Consider the following 27,694-nt stretch of genomic DNA (forward strand, 5'->3'; position numbering starts at 1 on the left):
TTTTGATAATTATTGATCTAGAGAGTCCAGAGAATTGTCCTAGACTGGTCTGGTTCCGATCGGGCGAAAAACCAGGGACTAGTTCGCAAAAGTAGGTTTCGGACAAAATTCAACATAGCAGAAAAATGTTCCTGCCTAAATCGAAATTGGAGATAGCCATTTTGTCCGCCTTGAGCCAGGGATCACAGTGGTGTAAGACACTTGACAAGCGTCTAGGACAAACGGTCTAAGAGTTATGAGCGATTTTGTACTTTTGGTCGCTGTAGCGTCACCTATGGGCCAATCGGGGTCATACTCTGATAGGTTGTCCCCAAAATTGAGGCCTACCATCTGGTCAGGTTTCAAGTCTCTAGGCCTTATGGTTTGGCCTGCACGATGCGTTTTACACATCATTACAATTACAATAGGGTTTCAGCATTTCATGCTTGAACCCCTAAAAAAGCTCTTCTAGCACGTGTATTTCCCTGTGTCAGCTGTGTTGTGTATTTCCCTGTGTCAGCTGTGTTGTGTATTTCCCTGTCAGCTGTGTTGTCGAAGCCTTGAGAGAAAAGAAAGTGCACAGCGTGAAAGCACCAAAGTGACTGAAGGATTGCCGTAAAACAGTGTCTCTGGTCGTACGATGTGTATGACGTCATTGATATTTTTAAATACTTTTTAAAGCAAAAAAATTACTCTAAAAAATCGAACACCCAGCAATGTGTAATTTCTTTGCATCTCCTTTCGTATACAACATTCAAATTACTAGACAAAAAATTATATCCTGAGAAAAGTGGATTTTGAGGGGTATAGCGCCATAGCGCCATAGATCTTTGCATCTCCTTTCGTATACAACATTCAAATTACTAGACAAAAAATTATATCCTGAGAAAAGTGGATTTTGAGGGGTATAGCGCCATAGACCTCCATTCATTCTGCACCCGTCCTGTGAGCGCCCTCATGTGGAGCCAGAGTGGAACTGCAACCAGTTCAGAAGCCGGAAGTTTACTGAGAGTGGACGTTCTCCCCTTATCAGACATTCTCTGGTGGGACTCATTTGTTCACCACAGCGGCCGGCCAATACAAACCAGCACAGATTCGGCTACATAATAAGGAGCTTAAATTATTATTATTATTATTAAATGTCATCTTGTTGTGTTGTTGGGTGCAAGAATCTATAAAAAATGAATATGCTGTATCTGGAATTTTTATTTCTAGAAAATATTCACATCATTAAAATTGCACCGTAATGTCACTCTTTACATTGTCGTCTTCTTGGTGCTGACTAGGCAGAACTTCGGATCGTACCACAAAAGTCTTGAGTACATGGCCATTCAGCACATAGTTATAGGCATCTAAAGATTTATATGCCCTCAGTTTCTCTTTACCCCTCGGTTTCTCTATCGGGTAGGTGTAGAAGTCAGGCCACTCAACCGCAGGTAGCGTTAACGTTAATCCTGTCAGATCGTCCATCGTCCATCCATTGACTGAGCGTGTACGGGTCAGCCAATCTGGTTCCATCCGTTAAAATTAACTTTTGCAAATAACAATCGCGGTCCTGGACAGTGAGTGACCTTACACATTAAGATCAAATCAGATTTTCTCCAGTTAGTGTTAAAAAACAAATTAACAAAACTTGCAAACTAACGTTAGTGAAGCGGTCAGAGGGATCGTTCTGCCACCACCTAAGCTCCGCCCACAATAAAACGTCAACATGTTTACCAACTGAAACGGGGTCTATAAAAGACCATTAATGTTTCCAAGAGTTTTTTAAACATCTTCCTCTAGTGGCGCACGTCATCATCACATTCTCAAGTAACGCAACGCGTGTTAAAAGGGACAGTTCACCTAAAATTAACATTCAATTAACATTAAAATTCATCCTTTATACCCCTCATGATGTTTCAAACCTGTATGACTTTCTTTCTTCTATGTAACAAAAAAATAAGATATTTTGCCATCTCTGAAATCAACTGTAGTCACTGTCACTATGGGTGAATGAATATACATGTAATTTTTTTAGATTAAAACAGTCATGAATTTTCATTCTAACACATCATCATACAGACATAATGCTTTCAATGATGGAATTTATTGAAGATTTAAAAAGTCATTTGGTTAGTAAAAAAATATTCTACAAAGTAGATTTCTTTGTAATGTTAGTATGAATGAATATTTTGTAAGATAGTAAAAGCTGCTATGTATATTTGGTTAAAGCAATATTTTTCCTGAATCATCACTAGAAAAGTCTTCAGTTTATATTTTAATGTTTTAAAACATGCAGCTTGGCCAATGTTTAAAAGGGGTAAAGCTTTTCTTTCTGAAGAATCGAGATGAATTTAGCCTTCACAGGATCTCTGTGTTTGCGTATAATGTTACAGATCTTTCTCATGCTCTCCTGACTGGTTAAACTCTGTGTGATTTCTGAATATTGTTCATCATGTAGTAGTTCTTGCTGACACAGTTTATCTGCAATGATCTGGCCATTAGTAACCCCCTGAATGAGATCTGACCAATGGCTATTGAAATATCTTGCTTTATCTGCATCAGTATTCAGACACGGCTCGTCTTTCTCCAGATGTTTCTCAGAGAGCCTGTAGCACAGAGAGAAGCAGAATGAAAGAGTGAGACAAACAGGCTACAAAGTTAAGACTGATACTAGCAAGTATATGATGCAACTGAAAAATAAGCAAATATAAGCATTTCATGACAGGCAGGAAAAACACATGGTCTGTCATTTTTTTTAAAACACTCACCATTGGCAGCCCAGTAGGCATTTGATGTCAATTTGACATCAAATTGATGTCAAAATTACGTCAAGAAATTGGTCAAAAATGAAAATCAAATTGACGTCAAAGTGTTGATGTCAATTTGACGTCAAGAGTTTGACCTCTGCTGATGTCATTTTGCCAAACAAAAAGGTGAAACGCATGGCCGTACACTTATTACCAGCTTCACTTAAAACTAACCAGATTTACTTTATTTAATTTCCAGTTTAATGAAATCATATTTTGTATTTTAAAGTCACCATGATGGTGGTTAGCGTTTGCTTTAGTTGTGCTCTTGACCCTTGACTTTTAAATATATATATTAAAAAAAATCTCTGGCTGCTATAACTGTGTGTTTATAAAGCACAATTGTTGTAGCTAAAAAAGCCATGAGATTAGGAGATGTTGGCTTTTCATTGATGATGAAGACAATATCATCATGTAAATGCCTGAAGCCCTGATCTTATTCAGTGTCTAATGTTTTGATTATATAGAACTTGTGGTTTTAAAACTGTTTTTATTCATAATAGAAGTCATTTGACTCAGTGTTGTTTATCAAATAATATATTTGGTTATTAAAAACTATTTAGTGCACAAAAACCATTAATCTATGGTATTACTCAGACACACACAGACATCAAGAAACAGCGTATGAATCTCAACAATGGTGACAATCAAACAAAATATCCAGATAATCAGATCAACTTCAGCTGCATAATTTATTGAGTTTTGATTGGTGAGTTTTGATTGGTGGTACCCAGCATGCACTGCAGCATGAAGCATTTCATTGATTGTCACCATTGTTGAGAGTCATACACTGATTCTTGATGGCTAAGTAATAATGTAGAGGAAAGAGTTTAATGCACCAAAATGTTTTTAGAATCATTTATATTATTTGATAAACAACATTGCTCTCATGCTGTAAAATTTAATGGATTCTATTATAATAAAACATAAAAATCACAAGTCCTATATAATCAAAGCATTAGACACGGAACATGATCAGTGATTTAGGCATTTACAAGATGATATCGTCATCATCAATAAACAGGCTCATGGCTTTTTTTAGCTACAACAGTTGTGCTTTATAAACACACAGTTATAGCAGCCAGAGAAAATTTTATATTAAAGAGTCAAGGGTCAAGAGCACAACTAAAGCAAACGCTAACCACCATCATGGTGACTTTAAAATGCAAAATTTAAATGATTTCATTAAAATTGAAATTATATAATTAAATCTGGTTAGTTTTAAGTGAAGCTGGTGATAAGTGTACGGCCATGCGTTTCACCTTTTTGTTTGGCAAAATGACATCAGCAGAGGTCAAATCTTGACATCAAATTGACATCAACACTTTGACGTCAATTTGACTTTCATTTTTGACCTATTTCTTGACGTAATTTTGACATCAAGGTGCCCGCTGGGAGGCGTGATGTTTTCTTGTCTACATGAAAGCTATATTCTCTATCAATTAGCTAAAGTATTCCTCACATGTATTATACACTGAACAAAATTATAAATGCAACACTTTTGTTTTTGCCCACATTTTTCATGAGCATAACTCAAAGATCTAATACTTTTTCTATGTACACAAAAGGCAATTGTGCTGTGTGATAAAACGGCACATTTTAGGCCTCGTTTACACTGCAGGTCTTGATGCCCAATTCTGATTTGTTGCCTATATCCGATTTTTTTGACTGTCTGTTTACACGTTATTTAAATTGTGACCCATATCCGATTCATGTGTTTACACTTGCCATAGGCTACTATCTGAAACATATCGCGCATGCTTAAAGGGTTAAATTCTCTTGCACAAATGGACGAACACAAAATATGTTTCATGCTCTGCGATACGCAAAGTTGCCAAACACCACTTTTGAATAAGAAACAATGTCTATAAAACTCGTTAAAACTCCATGAATCACAAGCGTATCGGTGAAAACACTCGTTAAAACAACATACACACCCGAACTTGACTGCACATCACATTTGACATTATTGATACTGCTTTCATTCGTAATGCAACGGACCGATCTACGGCACATAAATTAAGGGCTGTTCACTGTTATACAATAAAGAGCCTGCACAGCAACAAGAAATAGAAATGAACACAAAAAAACTGCCTGTAGCCTGTACTTACAAAACACTGACAGTGGAGTTGAGCAGCTATGGACAATTTTCTTTTTCTTTTTTGAGCGGCTGCGGACAAATTCTTTCTATGCACACACAATATTACATTACAATCTGCGCGTATGTTTTAAAAATATAATTGAACATGTAAATAGTCCTAGCACTTTTTACATTTAAATAGCCCACTTAAAGTGTTTATTACAAATAAATTTCTAATTGCTTAAAATTAATAAATGTAAATTAACAAAAATTTTCGTTAAATTTACAATCATGTGAAAACACTTCATGTGCCCCTCTCCACATTCCTCTCCTACGATGACACGTTTCGTCGGGCCATCCGTCCCTTTGCAGATGTGCGTCAGGGTTTCTCTCGTCATTAATCCGCGGAGACGTCGCCTAATGCCTCAGAAAATCCGATCTGCCTGTTTACATGACAGTCGCATTGGCACATATCCGATTTATTTCCACATATGAATGAGGCCTGAAACCGATCTGGAAATATCCGAATGCATGCGTCTTTTTCCTGTTTACACTGTCATAGAACACATCCGATCTGTGTCACATGTGAGCAAAAAATCGGAATTGGGTCACATTTCACTGGCAGTGTAAACGGGGCCTTAGAGTGGCCTTTTATTGTGGCCAGCCTAAGACACACCTGTGCAATAATCATGCTGTCTAATCAGCATCTTGATATGCCACACCTGTGAGGGGGATGGATTATCTCGGCAAATGAGAAGTGCTCACTAACACAGATTTAGACAGATTTGTGAACGATATTTGAGAGAAATAGGCCTTTTGTGTACATAGAAAAAGTCTTAGATCTTTGAGTTCAGCTCATGAAAAATGGGGACAAAAACAAAAGTGTTGCGTTTATAATTTTGTTCAGTATAAATCAGTTTTAAAGGTGGAAAAAAACCCATTAAATAACTAAGTTTACAGAAAGTGGGCTAATTTGTTTTGTAAAATTTGTTTTGTAAAATTGCAAGACGATGAGATCATATTATCTTGGATGTTTTTTTTGATGTGAAGAGAATATTGAACTATTAGTCAGACTCACCCGGTTGTGTGTGTATCACTGTTGTTTCTCTCAGGACGCTGTTTAATATCACGTGGAGACACTGAGGAGTTAGAATAAACCCCAAATCCAGACACTGTAGAGAAATAATAAACATTAAATCCAGCATAGAGCGAATGTGTTGTTGAGTGCGTGTAAGTGTGTGTTTGTGTGTTTGAGTTGTGTGAGTGAATGTGTGTATGTGTTTGTGTGTGTGAGTGTGTTTGAGTTTGTGTGTGAGTGTGTCTGTTTGTGACTGTGTGTGTGTGTGTGTGTGTGTGTGTGTGTGTGTGTGTGTGTGTGTGTGTGTGTGTGTGTGTGTGTTTGTGTGAGTGAGTGTGTGTGAGTGTGTTTGCGTTTGTGTGTGTGTGTGTGTGTGTGTGTGTGTGTGAGTGTTTGCGTTTGTGTGTGTGTGTGTGTGTGTGTGTGTGTGTGTGTGTGTGTGTGTGTGCGTTTGTGAGTGTGTGTGTGTGTGTGTGTGTGTGTGTGTGTGTGTGTGTGTGTGTGTGTGTGTGTGTGTGTGTGTGAGTGATTACCTGTCTTGTATTTGCTCTCAAGCTGTTCGGACAGATTATTCTGGTTCATCTTCCTCAGGAAGTTCACTGTGATCTTCACAGCTCCTTCTGGTCTTAAACTTGCCACCATCTTGTCCACTGTGTCAAAGATATCTGCGTCCTCCATTTCAGACTTTGAAATGTGTTTTTGATTCTTCAAGTACCACTTAAAGCACTTCAGATCTTTTCCTAGTTCCTCCAGTGAGTTCACGAGCAGCTCCTCAACAGACGGCATATTCCTTCACAGATTCACTTCAGCAGAACAAAGAGAAAAAGACAAAGTAATTACACTCTAAACACATGGATCACGAAACTAAAGCAATGCTTAAATGATCCCTTCAATTAAAAATGAATGAGGTTTTTCAACAGGTTTCATTTACTGCCATCTTCTGGTCAAACAGCAGAAGCACATGTCCCATTACAGCAGCTCGTCCTGAAATATGTCCTGTATTATTCATCAAAGTATTTATAAACTAACCATGTAGATATAAGTGTCACACACACACAAGTGTCTCTCCTGGACTTCTATTCTATTCACCTCCACTTGCAATCAGTAACACACAAATGAAGGGCCTCTTTCCCATATAGTATAAGAAGGATAAATGGATGTATCAGGATACTACAAACCATGTTGGCCTATTGTTTTCAACATTTTGTTTTAAACATATTGTTTAATCTATAGAAATAATCCAAGCACATAGACTTTCATATGGAGGATTAAATCAGATTGAATGTACGCATTAATATGTAAGATTTCGTAACTTGTATCACTGACACTGTACAACAATTTTACCTTTCTTATAAGTGCCGAATAACAGACAGTAAAAAAATGAAGAAAGATACAAACAAACGTAACCTCGGTTCTCTCTAGAAGAGGGAACGAGTACTGAGTAATATCTTACGCTATGGGGAAAGTCTCTTTCCGCGAGATATTGAAGCCAAAAATTATCCTTAATTTTGAAATAATGTAAAACGCGTTGCGGTAGCATGCAGACATAGGCAAGACGGCTCGCGCGCCTATTGGCTGCCCTGCGGCAACTGCAGCAGCCTATCGAGAGAGGCCCTTCATGACGCCAGATCCAATAAGGGCGCTTCGATACGCAGTACTCGTTCCCTCTTCTAGAGAGAACCGAGGTTACGTTAGTAAGCAAAATATTACTGTGAACTTCTTTCATTTGAGACCACTAAAAAACTATTGTACATAAAGAGATTTCCACTAGTGATCGACCGATATATCGGGCCGATATTTGCGTTCATTCCGTCACCAACTGACTGTGATTGGTTCATTCCGTCACCAACTGACTGTGATTGGTTCATTCCGTCACCAACTGACTGTGATTGGTTCATTACGTCACCAACTGACTGTGATTGGTTCATTCCGTCACCAACTGACTGTGATTGGTTCATTACGTCACCAACTGACTGTGATTGGTTCATTACATCACCAACTGACTGTGATTGGTCCACCGTTCACCCTTCTCGAATCTGGGCTGCGTTCAGCCCCGACAAAACGTTGTACAACGTTTTTTAAACAGAAACGGTGATGCGTTGAACACACTGTTCTGATGACGCAAGAGTTGCAACTATGGCAGCTGAGAAGGCCATTCTTTGTGTTCTTTGTGAAGAATTTTCGGAGCCTGATGAAGTCGGTATAAATATGTGTTTAATAGGCAAAATATGCCCGATGTTACAGTTACTGCACTTGCCGCCCAGAACAAAAGAGAACATCCCAATCGAGTGAAAGGATTTGTGGAAACTGAAATGGAAGCACACATCTTACCTAATTCAGACTAAAACACATCTATTTAGCCTCACATACTGACTTTATTTGTAGTTCATACTGTTTTAATACCCTGTATTTTCTTTCTCATTTTTAGGAAAAGGACTTAATTACCATTGTTTATTTCTATACCAAATGTCATACACTTGCAATGAAGCTAAAAATATAAACAACTACATCATTATGTTGATATCCTATAATTTTACAATCAAACTTTCGACAAACATGTCTCCTAATATCCTCAGTTGTTGCGTATACCGAGCTGCATCGAACACATTTGTAAATTACTTTCCTTGAACCCATTGTGCGAGTTCACTTTAATACCGCGTGCTTTATATACATGTTGCTGCTGATTTGACTGCAGTTCTGACACACCAACCAAACAAGAGAAAACGTATCTCAAACCCCGTTGCACACCGGTGCACGCCGTTTCCAGGAAACATGACGTTCAACCCGGAAACCGTAGCAAAACGTTGCGCACCGTTTTGAACTTGAACATGCCCCAGGTTCAGAATCAGTATCCTTTTGAATGGATATTTTTAATCCAGTAGATGATGTCAGTGTGTCACAATTTCACAAAAGCCACTTTCATCACCTCTGATCATAAAGTTCTTCCATTTTACTAGTGTTTTATTTTTATTTCTTAACGGAGTTATAAACGGTGTTATTTGTCAAATGTCCAGCGACTGAAAGCGAGCAGTGATTCAGAAGCACAGTCACACACACCTGTCAAGTCAAGTCAAGTCAACTTTATTTATATAGCGCCTTTCACAATACAGATTGTATCAAAGCAGCTTCACAGTATTAAATAAAATAGTACATCAGTGTTTGTTTCTGGTGTAAAACATCCACGTTTGATAATGCAGATCAATAGCACTGTTGAATCGATTAATCAATTAAAATATCCCCAACTGAGCAAGCCAAAGGCAACAGTGGCAAGGAACCGAAAAACTCCATCAGGTGACCTAATGGAGAAAAAAAAAACCTTGGGAGAACCCGGGCTCAGTCGGGGGCCAGTTCTCCTCTGGCGTTTATGAAGTAGAGACCGGATTTAACTGTAAGATTTAAAGTATTATATGAATGCCTGGCTGAAGAGATGAGTCTTTAATCTAGTTTTAAACTGGGAGAGCGAATCTGAGAAACGAACAGTATCAGGAAGGCTATTCCAGAGTTTTGGAGCTAAATGTGAAAATGCTCTCCCTCCTTTGGTGGATCTGGATATCCTAGGTATGACCAAAAGCCTCGAATTTAGTGATCTTAAAGAGCGCGATGGATTATAGGGCGATAGAAGATCCGTTAAATAAACTGGATAAGCTAAGCCGTTTAGGGCTTTATAAGTCAGTAGCAATACCTTGTAATTAATACGGAACTTTATAGGTAACCAATGTAGTGATGATAAAATTGGTGTTATATGGTCAAACTTTCTTGATCTAGTAAGCGGCGGCATTTTGGACTAACTGTAGCTTGTTTATTGAGGATGCAGGACAACCAGCTTATAAAGCATTACAGTAATCTAGTCTCGAGGTCATGAATGCATGAACTAACTTTTCTGCATCAGAAACTGATAGCATGTTACGTAACTTAGCAATATTTCTAAGGTGAAAAAAGGCTGTTTTTGTAACATATGAAATATGATTTTCAAAAGACAAGTTACAATCCAATATAACACCCAGGTCTTTTACTGTAGAGGATAAAGTAACAGGACACCCTACTATGTTAAAGTTGTATTGTGAGAGGTTTTGCGGGTGGTTTTTTGAACCGATAAGTATTACCTCTGTCTTATCTGGATTTAATAAAAGAAAATTGTGCGTCATCCAATCTTTTATATCTTTAACACACTCTGTCAATTTGGATAATTTAGCGTTTTCATCCGGCCGTGATGAAATATATAGTTGAGTATCATCAGCATAACAATGGAAACTAATTCCATGTTTCCTTATAATATTTCCAAGTGGCAGCATATATATTGAGAATAATAGAGGGCCTAACACAGATCCCTGCGGCACTCCATAGTTTACTGGAGTTATGATCGATTTTTCTCCGTTTAAATAGACAAAATGGTAGCGGTCAGATAGGTATGATCTGAACCAGCTTAATGCTTGTCCTTGAACACCGGTATAGTTTTGTAGTCGATCTAAGAGTATTGTGTGATCTATAGTATCGAACGCAGCACTAAGATCAAGTAAAACTAGTATTGAGATACAGCCTTGGTCAGAAGCTAAGAGTAAATCATTTGTGATTTTAACAAGCGCAGTTTCAGTGCTATGATGCGGCCTGAACCCAGACTGAAACTTTTCATAGGTGTCATTTTCTTGCAAGAAAGAGCCCAGTTGGGCAGACACAACTTTTTCTAATATTTTGGACATAAAAGGAAGATTTGAAATGGGTCTATAATTTGCTAGGTTATTTGGGTCTAATTGTGGTTTCTTAATGAGAGGTTTTATAACTGCCAATTTAAATGTTCTTGGAACATGACCTAAAGATAAAGACGAGTTAATAATATTGAGGAGAGGCTCTTCCACTACAGGTAACACTTCTTTCAATAGTTTAGTTGGTATAGGATCTAATAAACATGTTGTTGTTTTAGATGAAGTGATAAGTTTATTTAACTCTTTTTGTTCTATAGTTGTAAAGCACTGTAATTGTTCATGCGGGGTGATAATCGAGGCTGAATTATAAGGCGCGATTGAAGATTGAACGTTTACAATTGTGGATCTGATGTTTTCTATTTTCTCAGTGAAAAAATTCATGAAATCATTACTACTAAACTGTAACGGAATATTTTGTTCAGGTGACGCTTGTTTATTTGTTAGTCTAGCCACGGTGTTAAATAAGAACCTAGGATTGTTTTGGTCATTTTCTATTAGTTTGCGGAGGTGCTCAGCCCTGGCCGCTTTTAGGGCCTTTTTATAGCGTGACGTACTGTCTTTCCAAGCGATTCTAAAAACCTCTAAATTAGTTTGTTTCCATTTACGCTCTAAATTACGGGTTTCTCTCTTTAGAACACGAGTAGTATTGTTGTACCATGGTGCTTTAATTTTCTCTCTGACCTTTTTTAGTCTCATAGGTGCAACAATATCCAATTTTCCAGAGAGAATGGTGCTCATAGTGCTGGTTAGTTCGTCTAGTTCATCTGTTTGTTTAGGTTCAGGCAGCAGCTGAGACAGATCCGATAAGCAATTTTAAAAATTATCTATGGTGGATGAAAGGATTGTTCTGCCTAATCGATAACGCGGCGCAGCATGATATATTACCGGGGTACGTAATATGCAAGTTACCATGTAATGGTCAGTTACATCATCACTTTGCGGAATGATATCTATATCGGTTGGATCGGTTCCATGTGATATAATTAAATCGAGTGTATGATTAAAACGATGAGTTGGTCCGGTAACGTTTTGCTTACCCCAAAGGAGTTTAATAAGTCTATAAACGCAGCCCCTAACGTATCATTTTGATTATCTACGTGTATGTTAAAATCTCCAATAATTAATATTTTATCGACATTGACCAATAGATCTGAGAGAAAATTTGCAAATTCTTTTAGGAAATCAGCGTAAGGCCCTGGTGGTCTATATACGGTAGCCAAGGCTAAAGATAATAGGGATGTTTTTCTATCATCTAAGAGCGTAACATTTAGTACAAGTACTTCAAATGAAATAAACTTATAACCCGTTTTCTGAGTAACATTGAGAATATCTCTATAGATAGTTGCAATACCGCCGCCACGACCAATCAGACGGGGCTCGTGCTTATAGGAGTATCCTGATGGAGTAGACTCATTTAGACCGAAATAATCATTTGGTTTAAGCCAGGTTTCAGTAAGGCAAAGTACATCGAAGTTATTATCTGTGACTATTTCATTTACAATAACTGCCTTAGGTGTGAGTGATCTAATGTTTAAAAGACCTAGCTTTAGAAATTGTTTTTGTTTACTAATAGCAACATTTTCTGTTTTAATAACAATTAGATTTTTCCTAAATCCTGCAGTAGATTTATTATTTGATCGCACTAAACGAGGAATAGACACAGTTTCTATGCAATGTTCTACACTAGTTTTTATATCAGTTAATTTGGTGCAGCAGAGACTATGATTTGGACTTTTGGTTACTAGTCAAAAGGTATTTAACATTTTGGAGATGTTATCTGACAGAAGATCCGATCCGAATCTGCTTGGGTGTAAGCCATCAGCACGGTAAAGCCTAGGACGCTCCCAAAACAGATTCCAATTATTTACAAAGAGCAGTTTCTGCTCATTGCACCATGACATTAACCATTCATTTAGCGCGAATAATCTACTAAACTTGTCATGTCCTAGACGGTACGTGGGAAGCGGTCCTGACACAATGATCGTTATATCAGGCGATGTGCTGCGTACCGTATCGATCAGATTCCTGAAGTCTTTCTTCAGAACTTCCGTCTGGCGCAGCCTGATGTCGTTCACTCCCGCGTGCAATACCAAAGTTCCGACGCGCTCGTTATCGTTCAGAATCTCGGGAACGCGAGCAGCGATTTCAGAAACACGAGCACCAGGAAAGCAGTGACTGTGCACCTTATTTTTACCTGATGTAGCATGGACGTGCCGAACAATGGAATCACCGATGATCACAGCATCGCGTTCTGTTTCGCGAAGAGCGGAGAAGCGGTTTTGTGTGGATAACTCGAAAACCGGGAGGGTCGGAGAGGGTCTTGGTCTAGACCTGACTCGCGTCTTCCGCTGCGGAAATATCCAGGCTTCGTGGTGGCGTGTTGGAGCCGGAGTGAACGAGACCATGGCTGATCGCGACCTTGGCGCTTGGGACCGATGCCGAGTAACGCACGGAGTAGACGAGGTCGGAGTCAGCGGGTTAGTAACATTAATCTCTGATTTGTGAGCATCAGCGCGTGATGTTTCAAGAGCCAAACGCCGGTCTCTCAGCTCGGCCTGTCTCACTAAAAGGTCGTGGATCTGTTTCTCAACAGCTTCCAGCTCAGACTGTACCGCGTGCAGCTCAAATGTGTCCTCACCTGCACCAAAAGGTAGACTACATACATCTGATATATTCGCCATTTTAACAGATGGACAGTAAGTTAGCAACGACACTACCAGTGATGCTATCAATTAATACTAATTTCTGACAAGCGTCTTAGATATAATCCGTCTTTTAAGTGGTACGGGTGTAGAGTAGACGCACGATAGGTGAAAAATGTTTGTAAGTGAGTGTTGAGAAGACGCGTTCAGCCGTGATCCCCGGGAGTAACCTATAAGAGTATCCAGCGTTGGATCACTAACAGGCTTGAGACACGTCTGCTCAACAGTCCGCGTTGTAACTATGAGGTTTGAGCAGTAGTGCTTCTCAGTGAGGAAAAGTAGAAAATGTTTGTTGTAAGTAAGTTTAAGAGTAAAATCAAGAATTATAAATCAAATCGATAGAGCTCCAAAGACAACAACGCGTTCAGACGCGACGCATGCGCATTCGACAACCTGTGAACTCACACACTCAGGTGTCATGAAGTGAAACGTACTCGGTTACTAACGTAACCTCGGTTCTCTCTAGAGAGGGAACGAGTACTGCGTAAGAACTTACGCTTGGGGGAAAGTCTCTTTCCGTGAGATATTGAAGCCAAAAATTATCCTTTAATTTTTATATAATGCAAAACGCGTTGCAGCAGCATGCAGACATAGGCGAGGCACCTTTGCGCACCTATTGGCTGCTCTGCGGCAACTGCAGCAGCCTATCGAGAGAGGCCCTGTTGACGCCTGACCAATGGGGGTGCTTCGCGCCTATTTGCATAGCGTCCCGCCGAAATAGGTGTGGCCTAGGGCTATAAATATAGCGTCGAGAGGCTGGTTCACTGGTTTTCATCGCCGGAGCGAACCAGAGCGAACTGCAGGCACGGCAAGGATACGCAGTACTCGTTCCCTCTCTAGAGAGAACCGAGGTTACGTTAGTAACCGAGTACGTTCTCTTACGAGAGGTTCTCTTGTACTGCGTAAGAACTTACGCTTGGGGAACACAATGTAAAACGCCGTGCATGCTTGAGATCCAATACCAAAGTCCCAAGGGCATGTGCCCGGGGCCCATATGGTACATGATCATCAGGGACTCACAGAGAGTCCAGGAAGAGAGGCTAAAGCATCATTCCTGAATAGGAAGCATCCCACCAGGGAGCATTATAATAATAGTGTTCCACGCAGTCAGGGCAAAGTTATTGGCCTGATCTGATGAAAAATATGGGTCTTACAGTTGCCCTCAGGGCTGTATGATCGATCCGTGAGCATTGCTTAAACAGTTTCCAGCATCTGAGCCGACCTCGGGGCGACAACAATTAGACCGACAACAGCTTAGCTTGCAAAGCGGGAACTTCCAGGTTATAAAACCTGATAAATGTAGACGGGGAGGCCCAGCCTGCCGCCATACAGATATCGTGTAGAGAAATCCCACTGGACCAAGCCCACGAAGAGGCCATGCCTCTTGTGGAGTGCGCTCTGACACCTAATGGGCACTGTAGGCCCTTAGAGATGTATGCCAGCGCTATGGCATCCACTATCCATCTGGATAGGGTCTGTTTCGTTACAGCTAGCCCCTTAGAGCGTCCGTAGAACGAAACGAATAGCTGCTCTGTCTGTCTGAAGACAGACGAGCGAGACACATAAGCTCTTAATGCCCTGACAGGGCAGAGCAAAGCGGTGTCCTTCTCCTCCTCAGGGACCGGTAAGGCCAACAGGGAAATGACCTGGGACCTGAACGGTGTGTTGAGGGATTTAGGAACATACCCGTGTCTCGGTTTGAGCCTGACAATTGAGTCATTTGGCCCAAACTCCATACATGTCGCGCTTACTGAAAGCGCTTGTAAGTCCCCCACACGCTTAACTGAAGCGAGAGCCAAAAGAAACGCTGTCTTGAAGGACAAGTGTTTGATATCCACAGATTGGATTGGCTCAAATGGGGCACCTTTCATGGCCTCCAAGACCGTGGAAAGGTCCCATATGGGAACTGAAGGGGGTCTGGGAGGCTTTAACCTCTTCGCTCCTCTTAGGAAGCGAATGACCAGATCGTTCTTCCCGAGTAACTGGCTTAGCGTTGGTTTAACAAACGCTGCTATAGCCGCCACATAGACCTTAAGCGTGGAAGGGGTTCTGCCCTTTTCCAGAAGCTCTTGTAGGAAGGAAAGAACGTTCGTCACCCCACAGTCCTGGGGTGACACGCCACGGGCTGTGCACCAGCTAGAAAACACAGACCATTTTGAGGAATAGAGCCATCTCGTAGAGGGAGCTCTAGCCTGCGTGATCATGTTTAGTACTCCCGAAGGGAGGTGAGCGGGTACCCATTGATGGCCCATACATGTAGGGCCCAAAGCTCCGGGCGAGGATGCCTAATCGAGCTCTTGGCCTGGGTGAGGAGGTCTCTCCTCAGTGGTATCGGCCATGGGGCAGAGCTCGCTAGTTGCATCAGAACTGGAAACCAGACCTGGTTTTTCCAGAACGGAGCTACTAGTAGCACCGAGCATCCACTTTCCCTGATCCGCTCTATTACCTGAGGTAAGGCATAGAGCGGGCAGCGGGGCCATACGTGGGCCAGCGCGTTCATGCTCTTGGAGAAGTATATCGGGCAGTGAGCATTTTCTTGAGACGCAAACAGGTCTACTTCCACTTTGCCGAACTTCTTCCACAGCAATTGGACTGTCTGTGGGTGTAGGGACCATTCTCCTGCCGGAACGTTGTTCCTGGACAGTCTGTCTGGTCCCAAATTCAAGTGGCCGGGCACATGAACTGCTCTCAGTGAGCGCAAATTGTGCTGGGCCCAAACCAGGAGGTGTTCCGTCAGCCTGTGAAGGATTCGGGATCTGAGGCCTCCCTGGTGATTTATAAAGGCCACCACCGCCATGTTGTCCGAACGGACTAGAACGTGGTGTCCTGCTATCTGGGGATAGAAGCGCCTGAGCGCATTGTCGACTGCCATCATTTCCAAGCAGTTGATGTGTAGGAGCTTTTCTCGTTCTGACCATAGGCCAAAGAACGGTCTGCCCTCGAGCAGCGCTCCCCATCCCGAGGTGGAGGCGTCCGTGGACACCACCTTCACACTCGAGGAAGTCCCCAGGCTTACTCCTGACTGGTACCAGTCGGTCGCCGTCCAAGGTTTCAGAGCTGAAATGCATTTCTGATCGACCTTGAGGCGAAAAAGACCGGAAGTCCACGCTCGGCGCGGCACACGCGCTTGCAGCCAGAACTGAAGTGGGCGCATCCGAAGGAGCCCCAGCTGAAGTACTGGTGATGCTGCGGCCATGAGACCCAGCATCCTTTGAAACTGTTTGAGCGGGACCATAGCGCCGCGGCGGAAGCTTTCCGTCATGCGCTGAACGGCCAGTGTGCGTCGTGGCGATAACTGAGCTGTCATTGACAGCGAGTTCAGATCTGTGCCCAGAAAGGATATTTTCTGACTGGGAGACAGAGAGCTCTTCGCCCAATTGACTGTGAGACCTAATTTCTCGAGGTGCTCGAGCAAAATGGTCATGTGTTCCATAAGCTCTGTACGAGTCTGAGCCAGAACTAGCCAATCGTCCAAGTAGTTCAAAACTCGCATTCCCCGAATTTTCAGGGGAGCGAGGGCCGCGTCCATGCACTTCGTGAATTTACGGGGTGCTAAAGACAGGCTGAACGGTAGGACTGTATACTGATATGCCAGGCCCTCGAAGGCGAATCTCAAAAATCGCCTGTGACGAGACGCTATTTGTATCTGGAAATACGCGTCTTTCAGATCTATCGACGCAAACCAGTCCCCCTGGCGAACTTGCGAGAGGATTTGTCTGGTCGTGATCATTCTGAACGGGCGCTTTGAAAGCGCTTTGTTCAGCCGTCTTAGATCTAAGATGGGTCTGAGACCCCCGTCTTTCTTTGGCACCAGGAAATATCTGCTGTACAGGCCCCCTTCGCTCTGAGCTAGAGATAGGGGTTCTATGGCCCCTTTGCTCAGTAGTTTCGCTATTTCGGCTCGAAGTAGATGAGCTACTTCCATTTTCACCATAGTTTCGACTCGCGCCTCGCAGCGGCGAGGGCGTCGAGCAAACTGTAGCGAATAGCCTCTTTTTATAATGTTCAGCACCCATTCTGACACCCCGGGAAGCTGTGCCCATGCAGTCGCATGAATAGCTAGGGGTTGAATGAAGTCTGTGCTCTGGCCGTGACAGTGTGGCGGCTGAAGAGCTTCTATGTGCTGAAACATAGATGCCGTGTTTGCGGCAGACGAGGCGGGGGGCGCGCTGATGACAGCGGGCAGCCTGCCCGCGCTCAACTCTGTTACAGCGAGTAGCTGAGAGGAGGCGAGAGGGCGAGACCCTTCGGGGTTTGACATGTCTGTGAGTGCATGAGGGCGCGCTACAGCGGGCACATGGGAAGCACTGAACACAACCTGGGTCTGTGACCGTGTGTGTTTTGGTTTCGTTTTTACAGAAACCGGGAGACATGCAATGTGCAGTGTATGTGGGCACTGGGCTGTGGGCACATTCACTACATTTAACGCGCAATCGACCTGAGTCGATTTTATGAGCGCGAGCTCTGTGTGAAGAGCTGTGTTTGTGTGTAGGAATGAGCACGTTATAGTGGGCATTTTTTCTACACTCGTAACACCATCGGCCGTGGCCGGAATACCAGAAATTACACTCTTTGAGGGATATATCTGGGTCGCCATGACAATGGCGTTTGTAAGCAGGCAAGCGGGCCGTGTTACCGACTTGTTTACTGCTAAATAAGCTGGAACAGTCACATTTTCTGGAACTGAGCGAGCTGGTAGTTTTGGTGGAAGTCTGGCCGCAGCGGGACTTGAACACCATCGTTTTCCTAGAAGGGCTAGGACGACTTCGAGGCCTCGGGCTTGATGTCAATCTTTGGCCGGGGACCACGTTGAGGGCGGCGGGCAGCAGAACGAGAGCGTGGTCTCGAGCTTCGGGCCTGCTTCCTCTGTGAGGCGGCGGCTGCGGCTGTGAGCTTCGAGCAGACGGCTCTTTAGAGCGACCTGTCGCGGAGCTAGCGCGCTTAGGCAGGAAATGTTTCATGGCCTGCGATGTCTTCTGTACCTCAGCGAATCTGTCCGCAAAATCCTTGACGGACGATCCAAAGAGCCCAGCAGATGAGACGGGAGCGTCGAGGAACGCGGCGCGCTCTGAGTCCGGCATCTCAGACAGTGTTAGCCACAAATGTCTCTCAGCAACGGTGAGAGAGGCCATAATTCGCCCCACGGCCTGTGCAGCGGATTTTGTAGCGCGAAGAGCGAGGTCTGTGGCGCTTCTTAAATCCGTGACGCTTACAGCTTCCAGTCCTTCCTCGTCAAGTTTGCAGAGAAGGTTGGCTTGGAAAACTTGTAGCGTGGCCATTGTATGCAACGCAGCTGCAGCCTGTCCAGCGGCGGTGTAAGCGCGGCCGTGCAGTGCTGAGGTGGTGCGGCAGGCTTTAGAGGGAAGTGCAGTCTTAGTGCGCCGTCCAGCGGAGGGCGGGCAAAGATGATCAGCTACAGCTTCCTCTACAACCGGGAGGGACTGGTATCCTCTGTTTTAAGCATCATCAACAACGGAGAATGCAGCAGAAACAGAAGTTTTTACACGGGCTGAAAAGGGTGCAGACCAGGATTTCGCGAGTTCTTCGTGAAGCTCAGGAAGAAAAGGTGCGGGTCTAGACGGTGTTGCAACACGGTCCCCTTTTAGAAAGCAGCCATCCAGTCGGTTGCGTGCTGGCTCTACAGGCGTCGACCACTCGAGGCCGAGGCTCTCAACGGCCTGAGAGAGCAGACGCGTCAGCTCTGACTCAATGCTGGCCCGTTTCCCAGACGTTTCGCGAGCAGGGGGTGCGAGATCAACAGAGCTCGGATAATCCTCACTGCCTGATGCTAGGATAGAGCAGCTGTCCTCCTCCGCTATTTCCACATCATCAGACTCATCCGCGACGGAAACGGCGGCAGACAGCGGCCGTTGTCCGGGGGTGATAGACTCGAGTGAAGCGGGCGGTGAAGCTGGCGGGCGAACCGGCGAGCTTGCCTCGGTGGGAGGAGGTTCAGGGCCTCGCTGAGCGCGGCGCTTCTTACAGACTCGTCCCGCTGAAAGGCTTCTTCAGACGGCGCGGCTTCTCTCAGGATCCAGCGATGCGTGAGCTCCGCTTGAAGAGATGAAAATCAGTGAACCAGCCTCTCGACGCTATATTTATAGCCCTAGGCCCCGCCTATTTCGGCGGGACGCTATCCAAATGGGCGCAAAGCACCCCCATTGGTCAGGCATCAACAGGGCCTCTCTCGATAGGCTGCTGCAGTTGCCGCAGAGCAGCCAATAGGCGCGCAAAGGTGCCTCGCCTATGTCTGTATGCTGCTGCAACGCGTTTTGCATTATATAAAAATTAAAGGATCATTTTTGGCTTCAATATCTCACGGAAAGAGACTTTCCCCCAAGCGTAAGTTCTTACGCAGTACGAGAGAACCTCTCGTAAGAGAACTCACTCGCCAGTCACCACAGATCACTGAGAGAAACCACTCCTCTTCTCTTCACTGAAGGAGCGCTTTACCTGGGGAAATGAGAGTTAACCTTCTGCCTTTAATCAATAACAGCGAAGAGAAATACTTCATTGATCCACTGCAGCTTTCCAGACACCTGTCCTTTCGATTTTCATTATGTTGACATCTTTTTAACCTTGTGTGGTGTTTATATTTGTGTTATTCACCCAGTGTTCGTGGGTCTGGTGGACCCGCTGCATTTTTGTTTTTTTTAATTCAACACAATCAAAAAATGTATGTTAAAATACTCAACAGATGTTTACTTCATCCCAATATAAACAGCATGGTTAATATTTTCTCTTTACCTTTGTTAGATCACATTTAAGAATTGCAACCTTGAGCGGGACCGGCAGGGGTGCTTTCACACTGGGCTCATTTGCAACTTGATTTTATCGAAACCTGGGAGACACCCCTCGCTGCAGACTATAGCGCGGTGACGTCACATATGCGCAAATCGTCAGTTTATAATACGCATGTGCGCACGCGCAGTTTATTTCAATAGGCTTGTTTGTTTGTTTTTATTTGTTTTTTTATGCCAAAAATGAAGTAATAAGTACATAACAGCAGGAACAATAAATAAAACAAAACAAAACATAGATCACGAAAAATACAAACAAAATAGAGTGTCAGAGGGAAGAAAATCTAATTATACAAGGTTAAACATTGAAAGCACTCTTTGACTTTTCAAAGACTTTTTGTTTTTTATGCCCATCAAAGACAAAACAAAGGAATTATAGTCTACTAGAAAAATAGACAGTAGCGGGATCTTACCCAAAAATTTCTATTTGTGAATAAAAAATGTACCAAGAATCATAAACAAATTAACAACGTACTGAATATGAGAATTTGGATTATAATAAAGAAAAATAATACTAAAGGTGTTAATACATATTTTGGCATTTGTTTTTTCTGAGAGATAGGTACATAACTCACTTGTCTCTTCAACATCACAGAAAGTGCATTTATCTTCTATATGTTCTGGATATACTTATTGAGTACACTATTACAGGGGTAAAATCTATGTAATATTTTAAATGTAACTTCTTTTATCTTGTTTGTTAACAAATATTTGTGTGGAAGAGACTAGACCACTCTCCAATTAATATTGTATAATGCCATCCACTTGTAAGATGATGCTGGAATAGATTTTCTGTTCATAAGATCACGAACAAAATGGTTATTGAATTTGTCATCAGTAATCAAAATCAACTGAAATAGAAGTGTTATACAAAGATATAGGACTATAAGTTTGCTCTCCTTTCAAGAGAGTTTTTACCCCACTAGGAATGGGCGTTGAATAATATTATATTCCTTTAACGAAGCCCCAAAAACACATTTTCTGGAGAATTCTGGAGATGAATAAAACTGACCACTGTCATCCATCAGCTGATTAACAATATATATGTTGTTTAAATACCATCTCTCAAAAAAACAATGATGTATTTCTGTAAATAATATTCTGATTATTGCAAATAAAACAACGGTGAGGTGAAAAGTTATGTTTGTAAACCAGTAACCGTGATAATAAAACCTGTTGGGGAAATTTTGCAAATTTAATGGGTAGTTTACCAAGTGAGAAGAGGCAGTGCAACAAAAATTCAATACCTCCAATTTTCTTAAAAACAACATTGAAATACATTCCATATAGAGGCTGTTTTTTTTTAACAAATCTTTTTAACCAATTTACTTTTAACACATGGTTAAATAAAGTCAACAACTCCAAGACCTCCATCACTAATCCTATTTCTTAGAACCTCCTTTTTAATTTTGTGTGATTTATTTTTCCATATTAAATTATATAATAATTTATCTAATAAGAAACATAATGACTTGGGGCAATCCACAACAGAAAAGAGATGAGAAACTCTTGATAGACCCTCTGCCTTTGATAATAAAACTCGACCAGTATGAGACAAATCTCTTGCCAACCAAGAATTGAATTTCTTTTTAATTACTAGGGTTTAAATTAGTTTATGTTATAACCATATTTGAATTCAAGGATACTTTTACTCCCAAATAATTAACTACATCTTTAATCTGAATTCCACAGATCGCTGTTTTATCAATATTTCACATTTTGAAATGTCGAGAAAGAGGCCGGAGACCTGAGGAAATTCCTGAATGTTCTCCAATGCTTTAGGAACTTCCGTTTGATCTTTTAGGAAAACTGTAGTGTCGTCTGCGAATTGGGAAATTTTTATTTCTTTATCATGAATTCTAATACCTTTAATCATATTATTCTGGTTGACCATTACATTTAAAACCTGAGTATCCATCAGAAAAAGAAAGGGTGAGATAGGGCAACCCTGTCTTGTTCCTCTGTGAATAGGAAATGTAGGTGTTGAACACAACTACTTCCTCTTACATATAATGTTCTCACTGCGTGATAAAATAATTATTAAAGTCAAAGAAATGTAATACACTAAAACAACTGAAATTATGGCTAACTGTATCAAAGGCTTTTTGGAAGTGAGCTGGATCCAAAACCAAATCACGATAATCAATCAGATCAAGAACTAACCTTACATTGTTTGATATGTGTCGTCCCTTCATAAATCCTGACTGGCACTCATCAATCATGTTCAATATTTTAGTCGTTTTGCCAGAACAGATGCCAAAATTTTATAGTCGTTATTTAATAATGTGATTGGGCGCCAGTTATGAATCAAAAGAGTCTTTATGGTATTTTGGTACGAGAGTAATAACACCCTCTCTCATTGATGGAGGAAGGCATCCACTGACAAATGATTCTTCACTGCCAATAAAAATGTAGATAAAGGGTCACAAAAAGTTTTATATATCTCTGAAGTCGACCCATCATTCCCTGGAGATTTGGTATTTTTCCTAGTTATTAATCTCTTCTTTAACTTCTTCAATGGTATATTTTTTGAACATATAGAATTAAAATCATTACTAACAGTTTTTATTGAAGTAATAGAATTTAGAATAGGAAAAGGGTCAATAACATTAACATCCTTTTCATACAATTTACCAAAAAAAAATGTGTTATATGGGATGAGATCAGAGTTGTATCCTCACGGCACCATCAGTTTTAATTTTCCTATTCGCATTTACCTCCACCCTTCTTTTTTCTCCCATCTCTAACCACTTCTTTCTCGATCTAATAAAGGCCCCCTTGGCTTTTTCTTCATATATTTTGTTAAGTTTATTTAGGAGTTTATTCAAAGTGGCCTGATCCTCAACAGTTAAAGTGGCTCTCTCCATTAAATTATTCATTTCAGCTGAAATTTCAATTAAGTCTGCCCTTCTTTTAATAGCTGGTTTTGTACCATAGGTTCTAACAGCACACCCTATTTCAGATGTAAAATGCTCCCATTGTTTACCAAATTCTCCATAATTAATTGCAGAGTTCCAGTGATTTTGGAAAGTCTTTCTATAATGGATTTCAAGTCTTCAAAATTTAGCAATGAATTATTGAGCTTCCAGTCTCCTCCACTAATTCTATGATTCTTACGCCCAGACAATGCAACTTTAAGGCTAATCATTTTATGGTCAGTTAAAGCAACAGGCAATATAGATATTTCTAAAGTAAAAGCTTATAAGTCTGAGGAAACCAACCAAAGGTCAATACGCGACTTTTGTTGCTCCAAGTAAACTGTTTAATTGAGGGTTTTTTTACCCTCCAGATATCAGTCAAGTCAAGGCTGTAACTTAAACATAGAAGATCACTGGATTCACTGTTTGCTCTAGGAGGAAATCTATCCATTAAACCAATCATGACCAGATTAAAATCACCACCAATTATTCATTTAGCATTAGGGTTATTACTCATGGCAGAATTGACACATAATATATGATAAAAAATAATCATCATCACATTCTGGAGTAACGCAACACATGTTAAAGGGACAGTTCACCTAAAATTAACATTCTGTCATCATTTACACCCTCATGATGTTTCAAACCTGTATGACTTTCTTTCTTCTGTGGAATATAAAATAAAAAGATATTTTGTCATCTTTGATATCAACTGTAGTCACTGTCACTGTGGGTGAATGAATAACACACTATACATGTCATCTCTTGAGATTAAAACAGTCGTGAATTTTCACAATAAAATCAGCATACAGACATAATGCTTTCAATTATGGAATTTATTGAAGATTTACAAGGTCATTTGGTTGGTAAAAAATAATAAAACACATTTTTCTTTAGATTTCTTTCTTTGTAATGTTAGTATGAATGAATATCTTGTAAGATAGTAAAAGCTGCTATGTATATTTGGTTAAAGCAATATTTTTCCTGAATCATCACTAGAAAAGTCTTCAGTTTATGTTCAGCAGATTTACACACACACAGCTTGAGCTCACCAATGATCTAAAAGGAAACGCTCCTCTTCCTGAAGAATCGAGATGAAGTCAGCTTTCCCAGCGTCACCGAGTTTGTCTATGATGTCACAGATCTTTCTCATGCTCTCCTGACTGGTTAAACCTTTATGTGTGATTTCTGAATATTTTTCCTTATGAATTATTCCTTTCTGACGCAGTTTATCAGCAATGACCCCAATATTTGTAACTCTCTGAATGAGACCTGACAAATTGTTATTAAAAAACTGTACATTATTCATTCGCAGCTCGTCTTTCTCCAGATGCTTGGAGAACCTGTGGCACAGAGAGAGGCAGAATGAAACAGAGAGAAGTGTTATTATGCACAGACAGGCGACAAACACCGAAACTAGCAAGAATATGATGCAACTGAAACCTTTTTATATAAAAATAAGTATTGCAAGTATCAAGACGATGATATCATATTATCTTGGATGTTTTTTTGTTGTGAAGATAATTCTGAACTATTAGTCAGACTCACCCGGCTGTGTGTGTGTCACTGTTGTTTCTCTCAGGACTCTGTTTAATGTCCCTCAGAGACACTGTAGAGAAATAATAAACATTAAATCCAGCATAGAGTGAATGTGTTGTTGAGTGTGTGTAAGTGTGTGTGTGTGCGTGTGCGTGTGCGTGCGTGTGCGTGTGTGTGTGTGTGTGTGTGTGTGTGTGTGTGTGTGTGTGTGTGTGTGTGTGTGTGTGTGTGTGTGTGTGTGTGTGTGTGAGTGAGTGAATGTGAGAATGAGTGTGTGCGTTTGTGTGAGTGAAAGTGTTTGAGTTTGTGTGTTTGTGTGTAATTGTGTGTTTGTGTTTAAGTGTGTGTGTGTGTGTGTGTGTGTGTGTGTGTGTGTGATTACCTTCCTTGTGTTTGCTCTCTAGCTGTTCAGCCAGATAATTCTGGTTCATCTTCCTCAGGATCTTCACTGTGTTCTTCACAGCTTCTTCTGGTCTAAAACGTTCCACCATCTTGTCCACTGTTTTTAAGATATCTGCTTTCTCCATTACAGACTTCGGAATGCATTCATGATCATTCTTCAAGTGCCACTGAAACTCCTTCAGATCATTTTCTTCTAGTTCCTTCAGTGCGTTCACGAGCAGCTCCTTAACAGACGGCATATTCCTTCACAGATTCACTTCAGCAGGACAAAGAGAAAAAGACAAAGTAATTACACTCTAAACACATGGATCACAAAACTAAAGCAATGCTCAAATGGAGCTTTAAGCCAAGATCCCTTCAATTAAAAATGTATGAGGTTTTTACTTTCTAACAGGTTTCATTTACTGCCATCTTCTGGTCAAACAGCAGAAGTACATGTCCCATTACAGCAGCTCATCCTGAAATATGTCCTGTATTTATTCATCAAAGTATTTATAAACTAACCATGTAGATATAAGTGTCACACACACACAAGTGTCTCTCCTGGACTTCTGTTCTATTCACCTCCACTCGCATCAGAAACACACTAATGAAGGGCCTCATTATATTTACTTGCGTCCCATAAGACCATTACAGCAGCTCATCCTGAAAACCTAAAAATAACCTGCAGGGAACGTTCTCTTTATGTTACAAAGAAATAACCAATAGAGAACATTCCCAGAACATTCTTATTTGGTTTCCCCCCAAAAAAGAACCAAACGGGAACCATATGGGAACATTATCGTTCGTGTTTGCTGGGAAGATTTGACTTGCTATGCTGCTTTAACGTTTTAATTGTTAACATGTTATTATTTTATTATCATAAACACACTGGTTTGTAGAACAGTATTTTTTTGTGTGTGTGTTTAGTGTAAGCATTGCCGAATATATACACTCAAATGAGATCGACTCAGAAAAGACGTCAATAAGAAATCATCTTAGTTGCATGCGCAAATTATGATCACTAATACAAAATAAAACATTTTTATTTTGTATTAAAATACAAAAAATATTTTATTAAGTACAAAAATGTCTCTATTTGTATAAATTGCTGCACATTCGTTGAATTCTGAATTTTACACACATGAGTTGAAAGCAATTTGTTTGTGGATAGTAGCCTAAAACATATCTGCAACATTTATCAAGTTCACGGATAATTGTGCGTGCATTTATTAATCATTATGATACAAAAATCATAATAAAATATAGGCTACTACAAAAAATCAGATGAGTCCAGAATATGAACGCAACGCGTTTAATTTCACGTTAAGCATTTTCCTCCCATAGAAAACCATTATAAGAACGCTAAATGTGGCTTAATGCATATTAGAATGTCCCCTTATTATGTCGAAATAACGAGATGTTTATGTCGAAATAACGAGATATGTCGAAATAACGACTCATTATGTCGAAATAAGGAGATGTTTATGTCGAAATAACGAGATATGTCGAAATAACGACTCATTATGTCGAAATAACGAGATATGTCGAAATAACGAGATATGTCGAAATAACGACTCATTATGTCGAAATAACGAGATAAGTTTTTCACCTTGCGGTTCAGGACTTAGAAATAAAAAGAACCAATAGAGAACGTTCTTATTTGGTTCCCCAAAAAAAATAACCAAACGGGAACGTTCATGTTTGCTGGGAGTATTTTAAAAATTGTATTGAAATTACAATTTAATATATTTTGACTAAGGATGTTTCTATATGTCCCTTATATATCATAATTACCAACTCTCCACATTATTTTGCAACGCGGAAGTAAGATATTTTCTTGGAAAGTGCAAGACTTTTGATTCATAGGTAGAAGAATAAAAACGAAGATGACAATGAAATTATTATAACATGTTAATAATTAAAACGTTGCAATAAAGCAGCATAACATTTCTGCAGACCGTGTTTGTAACTGGAAGCGATCGACACCGGAAGCCAAAAACATTAACGTTGAAAATTATTTTGTTAAAGTCCGGTCATTTGTTAAAATAGTAGATAAAATATATGTCGAAACATTAAGTTATACAAGTTACAAAAAACAAACAAAAAACAATACTGAACAGATAAATTACCACAGACCTTAAAAACCTTTGTCTGCTCTGTACCGGTCAAATCGTCTTGTCGTGAACAATAGAGCTTTCTAAATTTCGATTTCGTTTTCTCTGCTTGGTAAAAAAAAAAAAAAAAGTATGAGTGTTCAAATAAATCCTGACGGGGGGGAAACCTGTGATTGGTCCATTCCGTCACCAACTGACTGTGATCGGTCCGTTCTGTCACCAAACGACTGTGATTGGTTCACCGTTCGCTCTCCTCGAATCAGGTTCAGTAGTCGTTTGTATGGATATTTTTAATGGATTTTTTTATTTTTAGGAGCAGCACAGCACGCGCTATAGTGCATATATAGTGCTATAGTGTATATTCATATCACATATGCTGCGTTTGCAGTGCGTAAATCCCTTCAAATGAAATAGAAGTGTTATACAAAGAGGACTATAAGTTTGCTCTCCTTTCAAGAGAGTTTTTACCCCACTAGGAATGGGCATTGAATAATATTATATTCCTTTAACGAAGCCCCAAAAACACATTTTCTGGAGAATTCTGGAGATGAATAAAACTGACCATTGTCATCCATCAGCTGATTAACAATATGTTATTTAAATAC

The 27,694-nt window shown here is 40.7% G+C and overlaps 1 protein-coding gene across 1 annotated transcript; it reads right to left on the reverse strand.

The window, feature by feature from the left end:
• Window positions 1-2,272: 2,272 nt before the first annotated feature.
• LOC311279898 (apoptosis-associated speck-like protein containing a CARD) lies at window positions 2,273-27,261 on the reverse strand (the record flags this gene model as incomplete). The annotated part of the gene is made up of 4 exons (XM_084391696.1): window positions 27,112-27,261; window positions 24,974-25,249; window positions 24,601-24,661; window positions 2,273-2,570 (listed from the first exon to the last, which is right to left on the reverse strand). The coding sequence occupies exons 2-4, from the start codon at window positions 25,230-25,232 to the stop codon at window positions 2,273-2,275; spliced, it is 618 nt and encodes a 205-aa protein (XP_084247822.1). The 5' UTR covers window positions 25,233-25,249; window positions 27,112-27,261.
• Between the last annotated feature and the right edge of the window lie 433 nt (window positions 27,262-27,694).

This window comes from Rutilus rutilus (assembly GCF_951802725.1).
Source record: "Rutilus rutilus genome assembly, chromosome: 2".
In the NCBI taxonomy this organism is placed as follows: Eukaryota; Metazoa; Chordata; class Actinopteri; order Cypriniformes; family Leuciscidae; genus Rutilus; species Rutilus rutilus.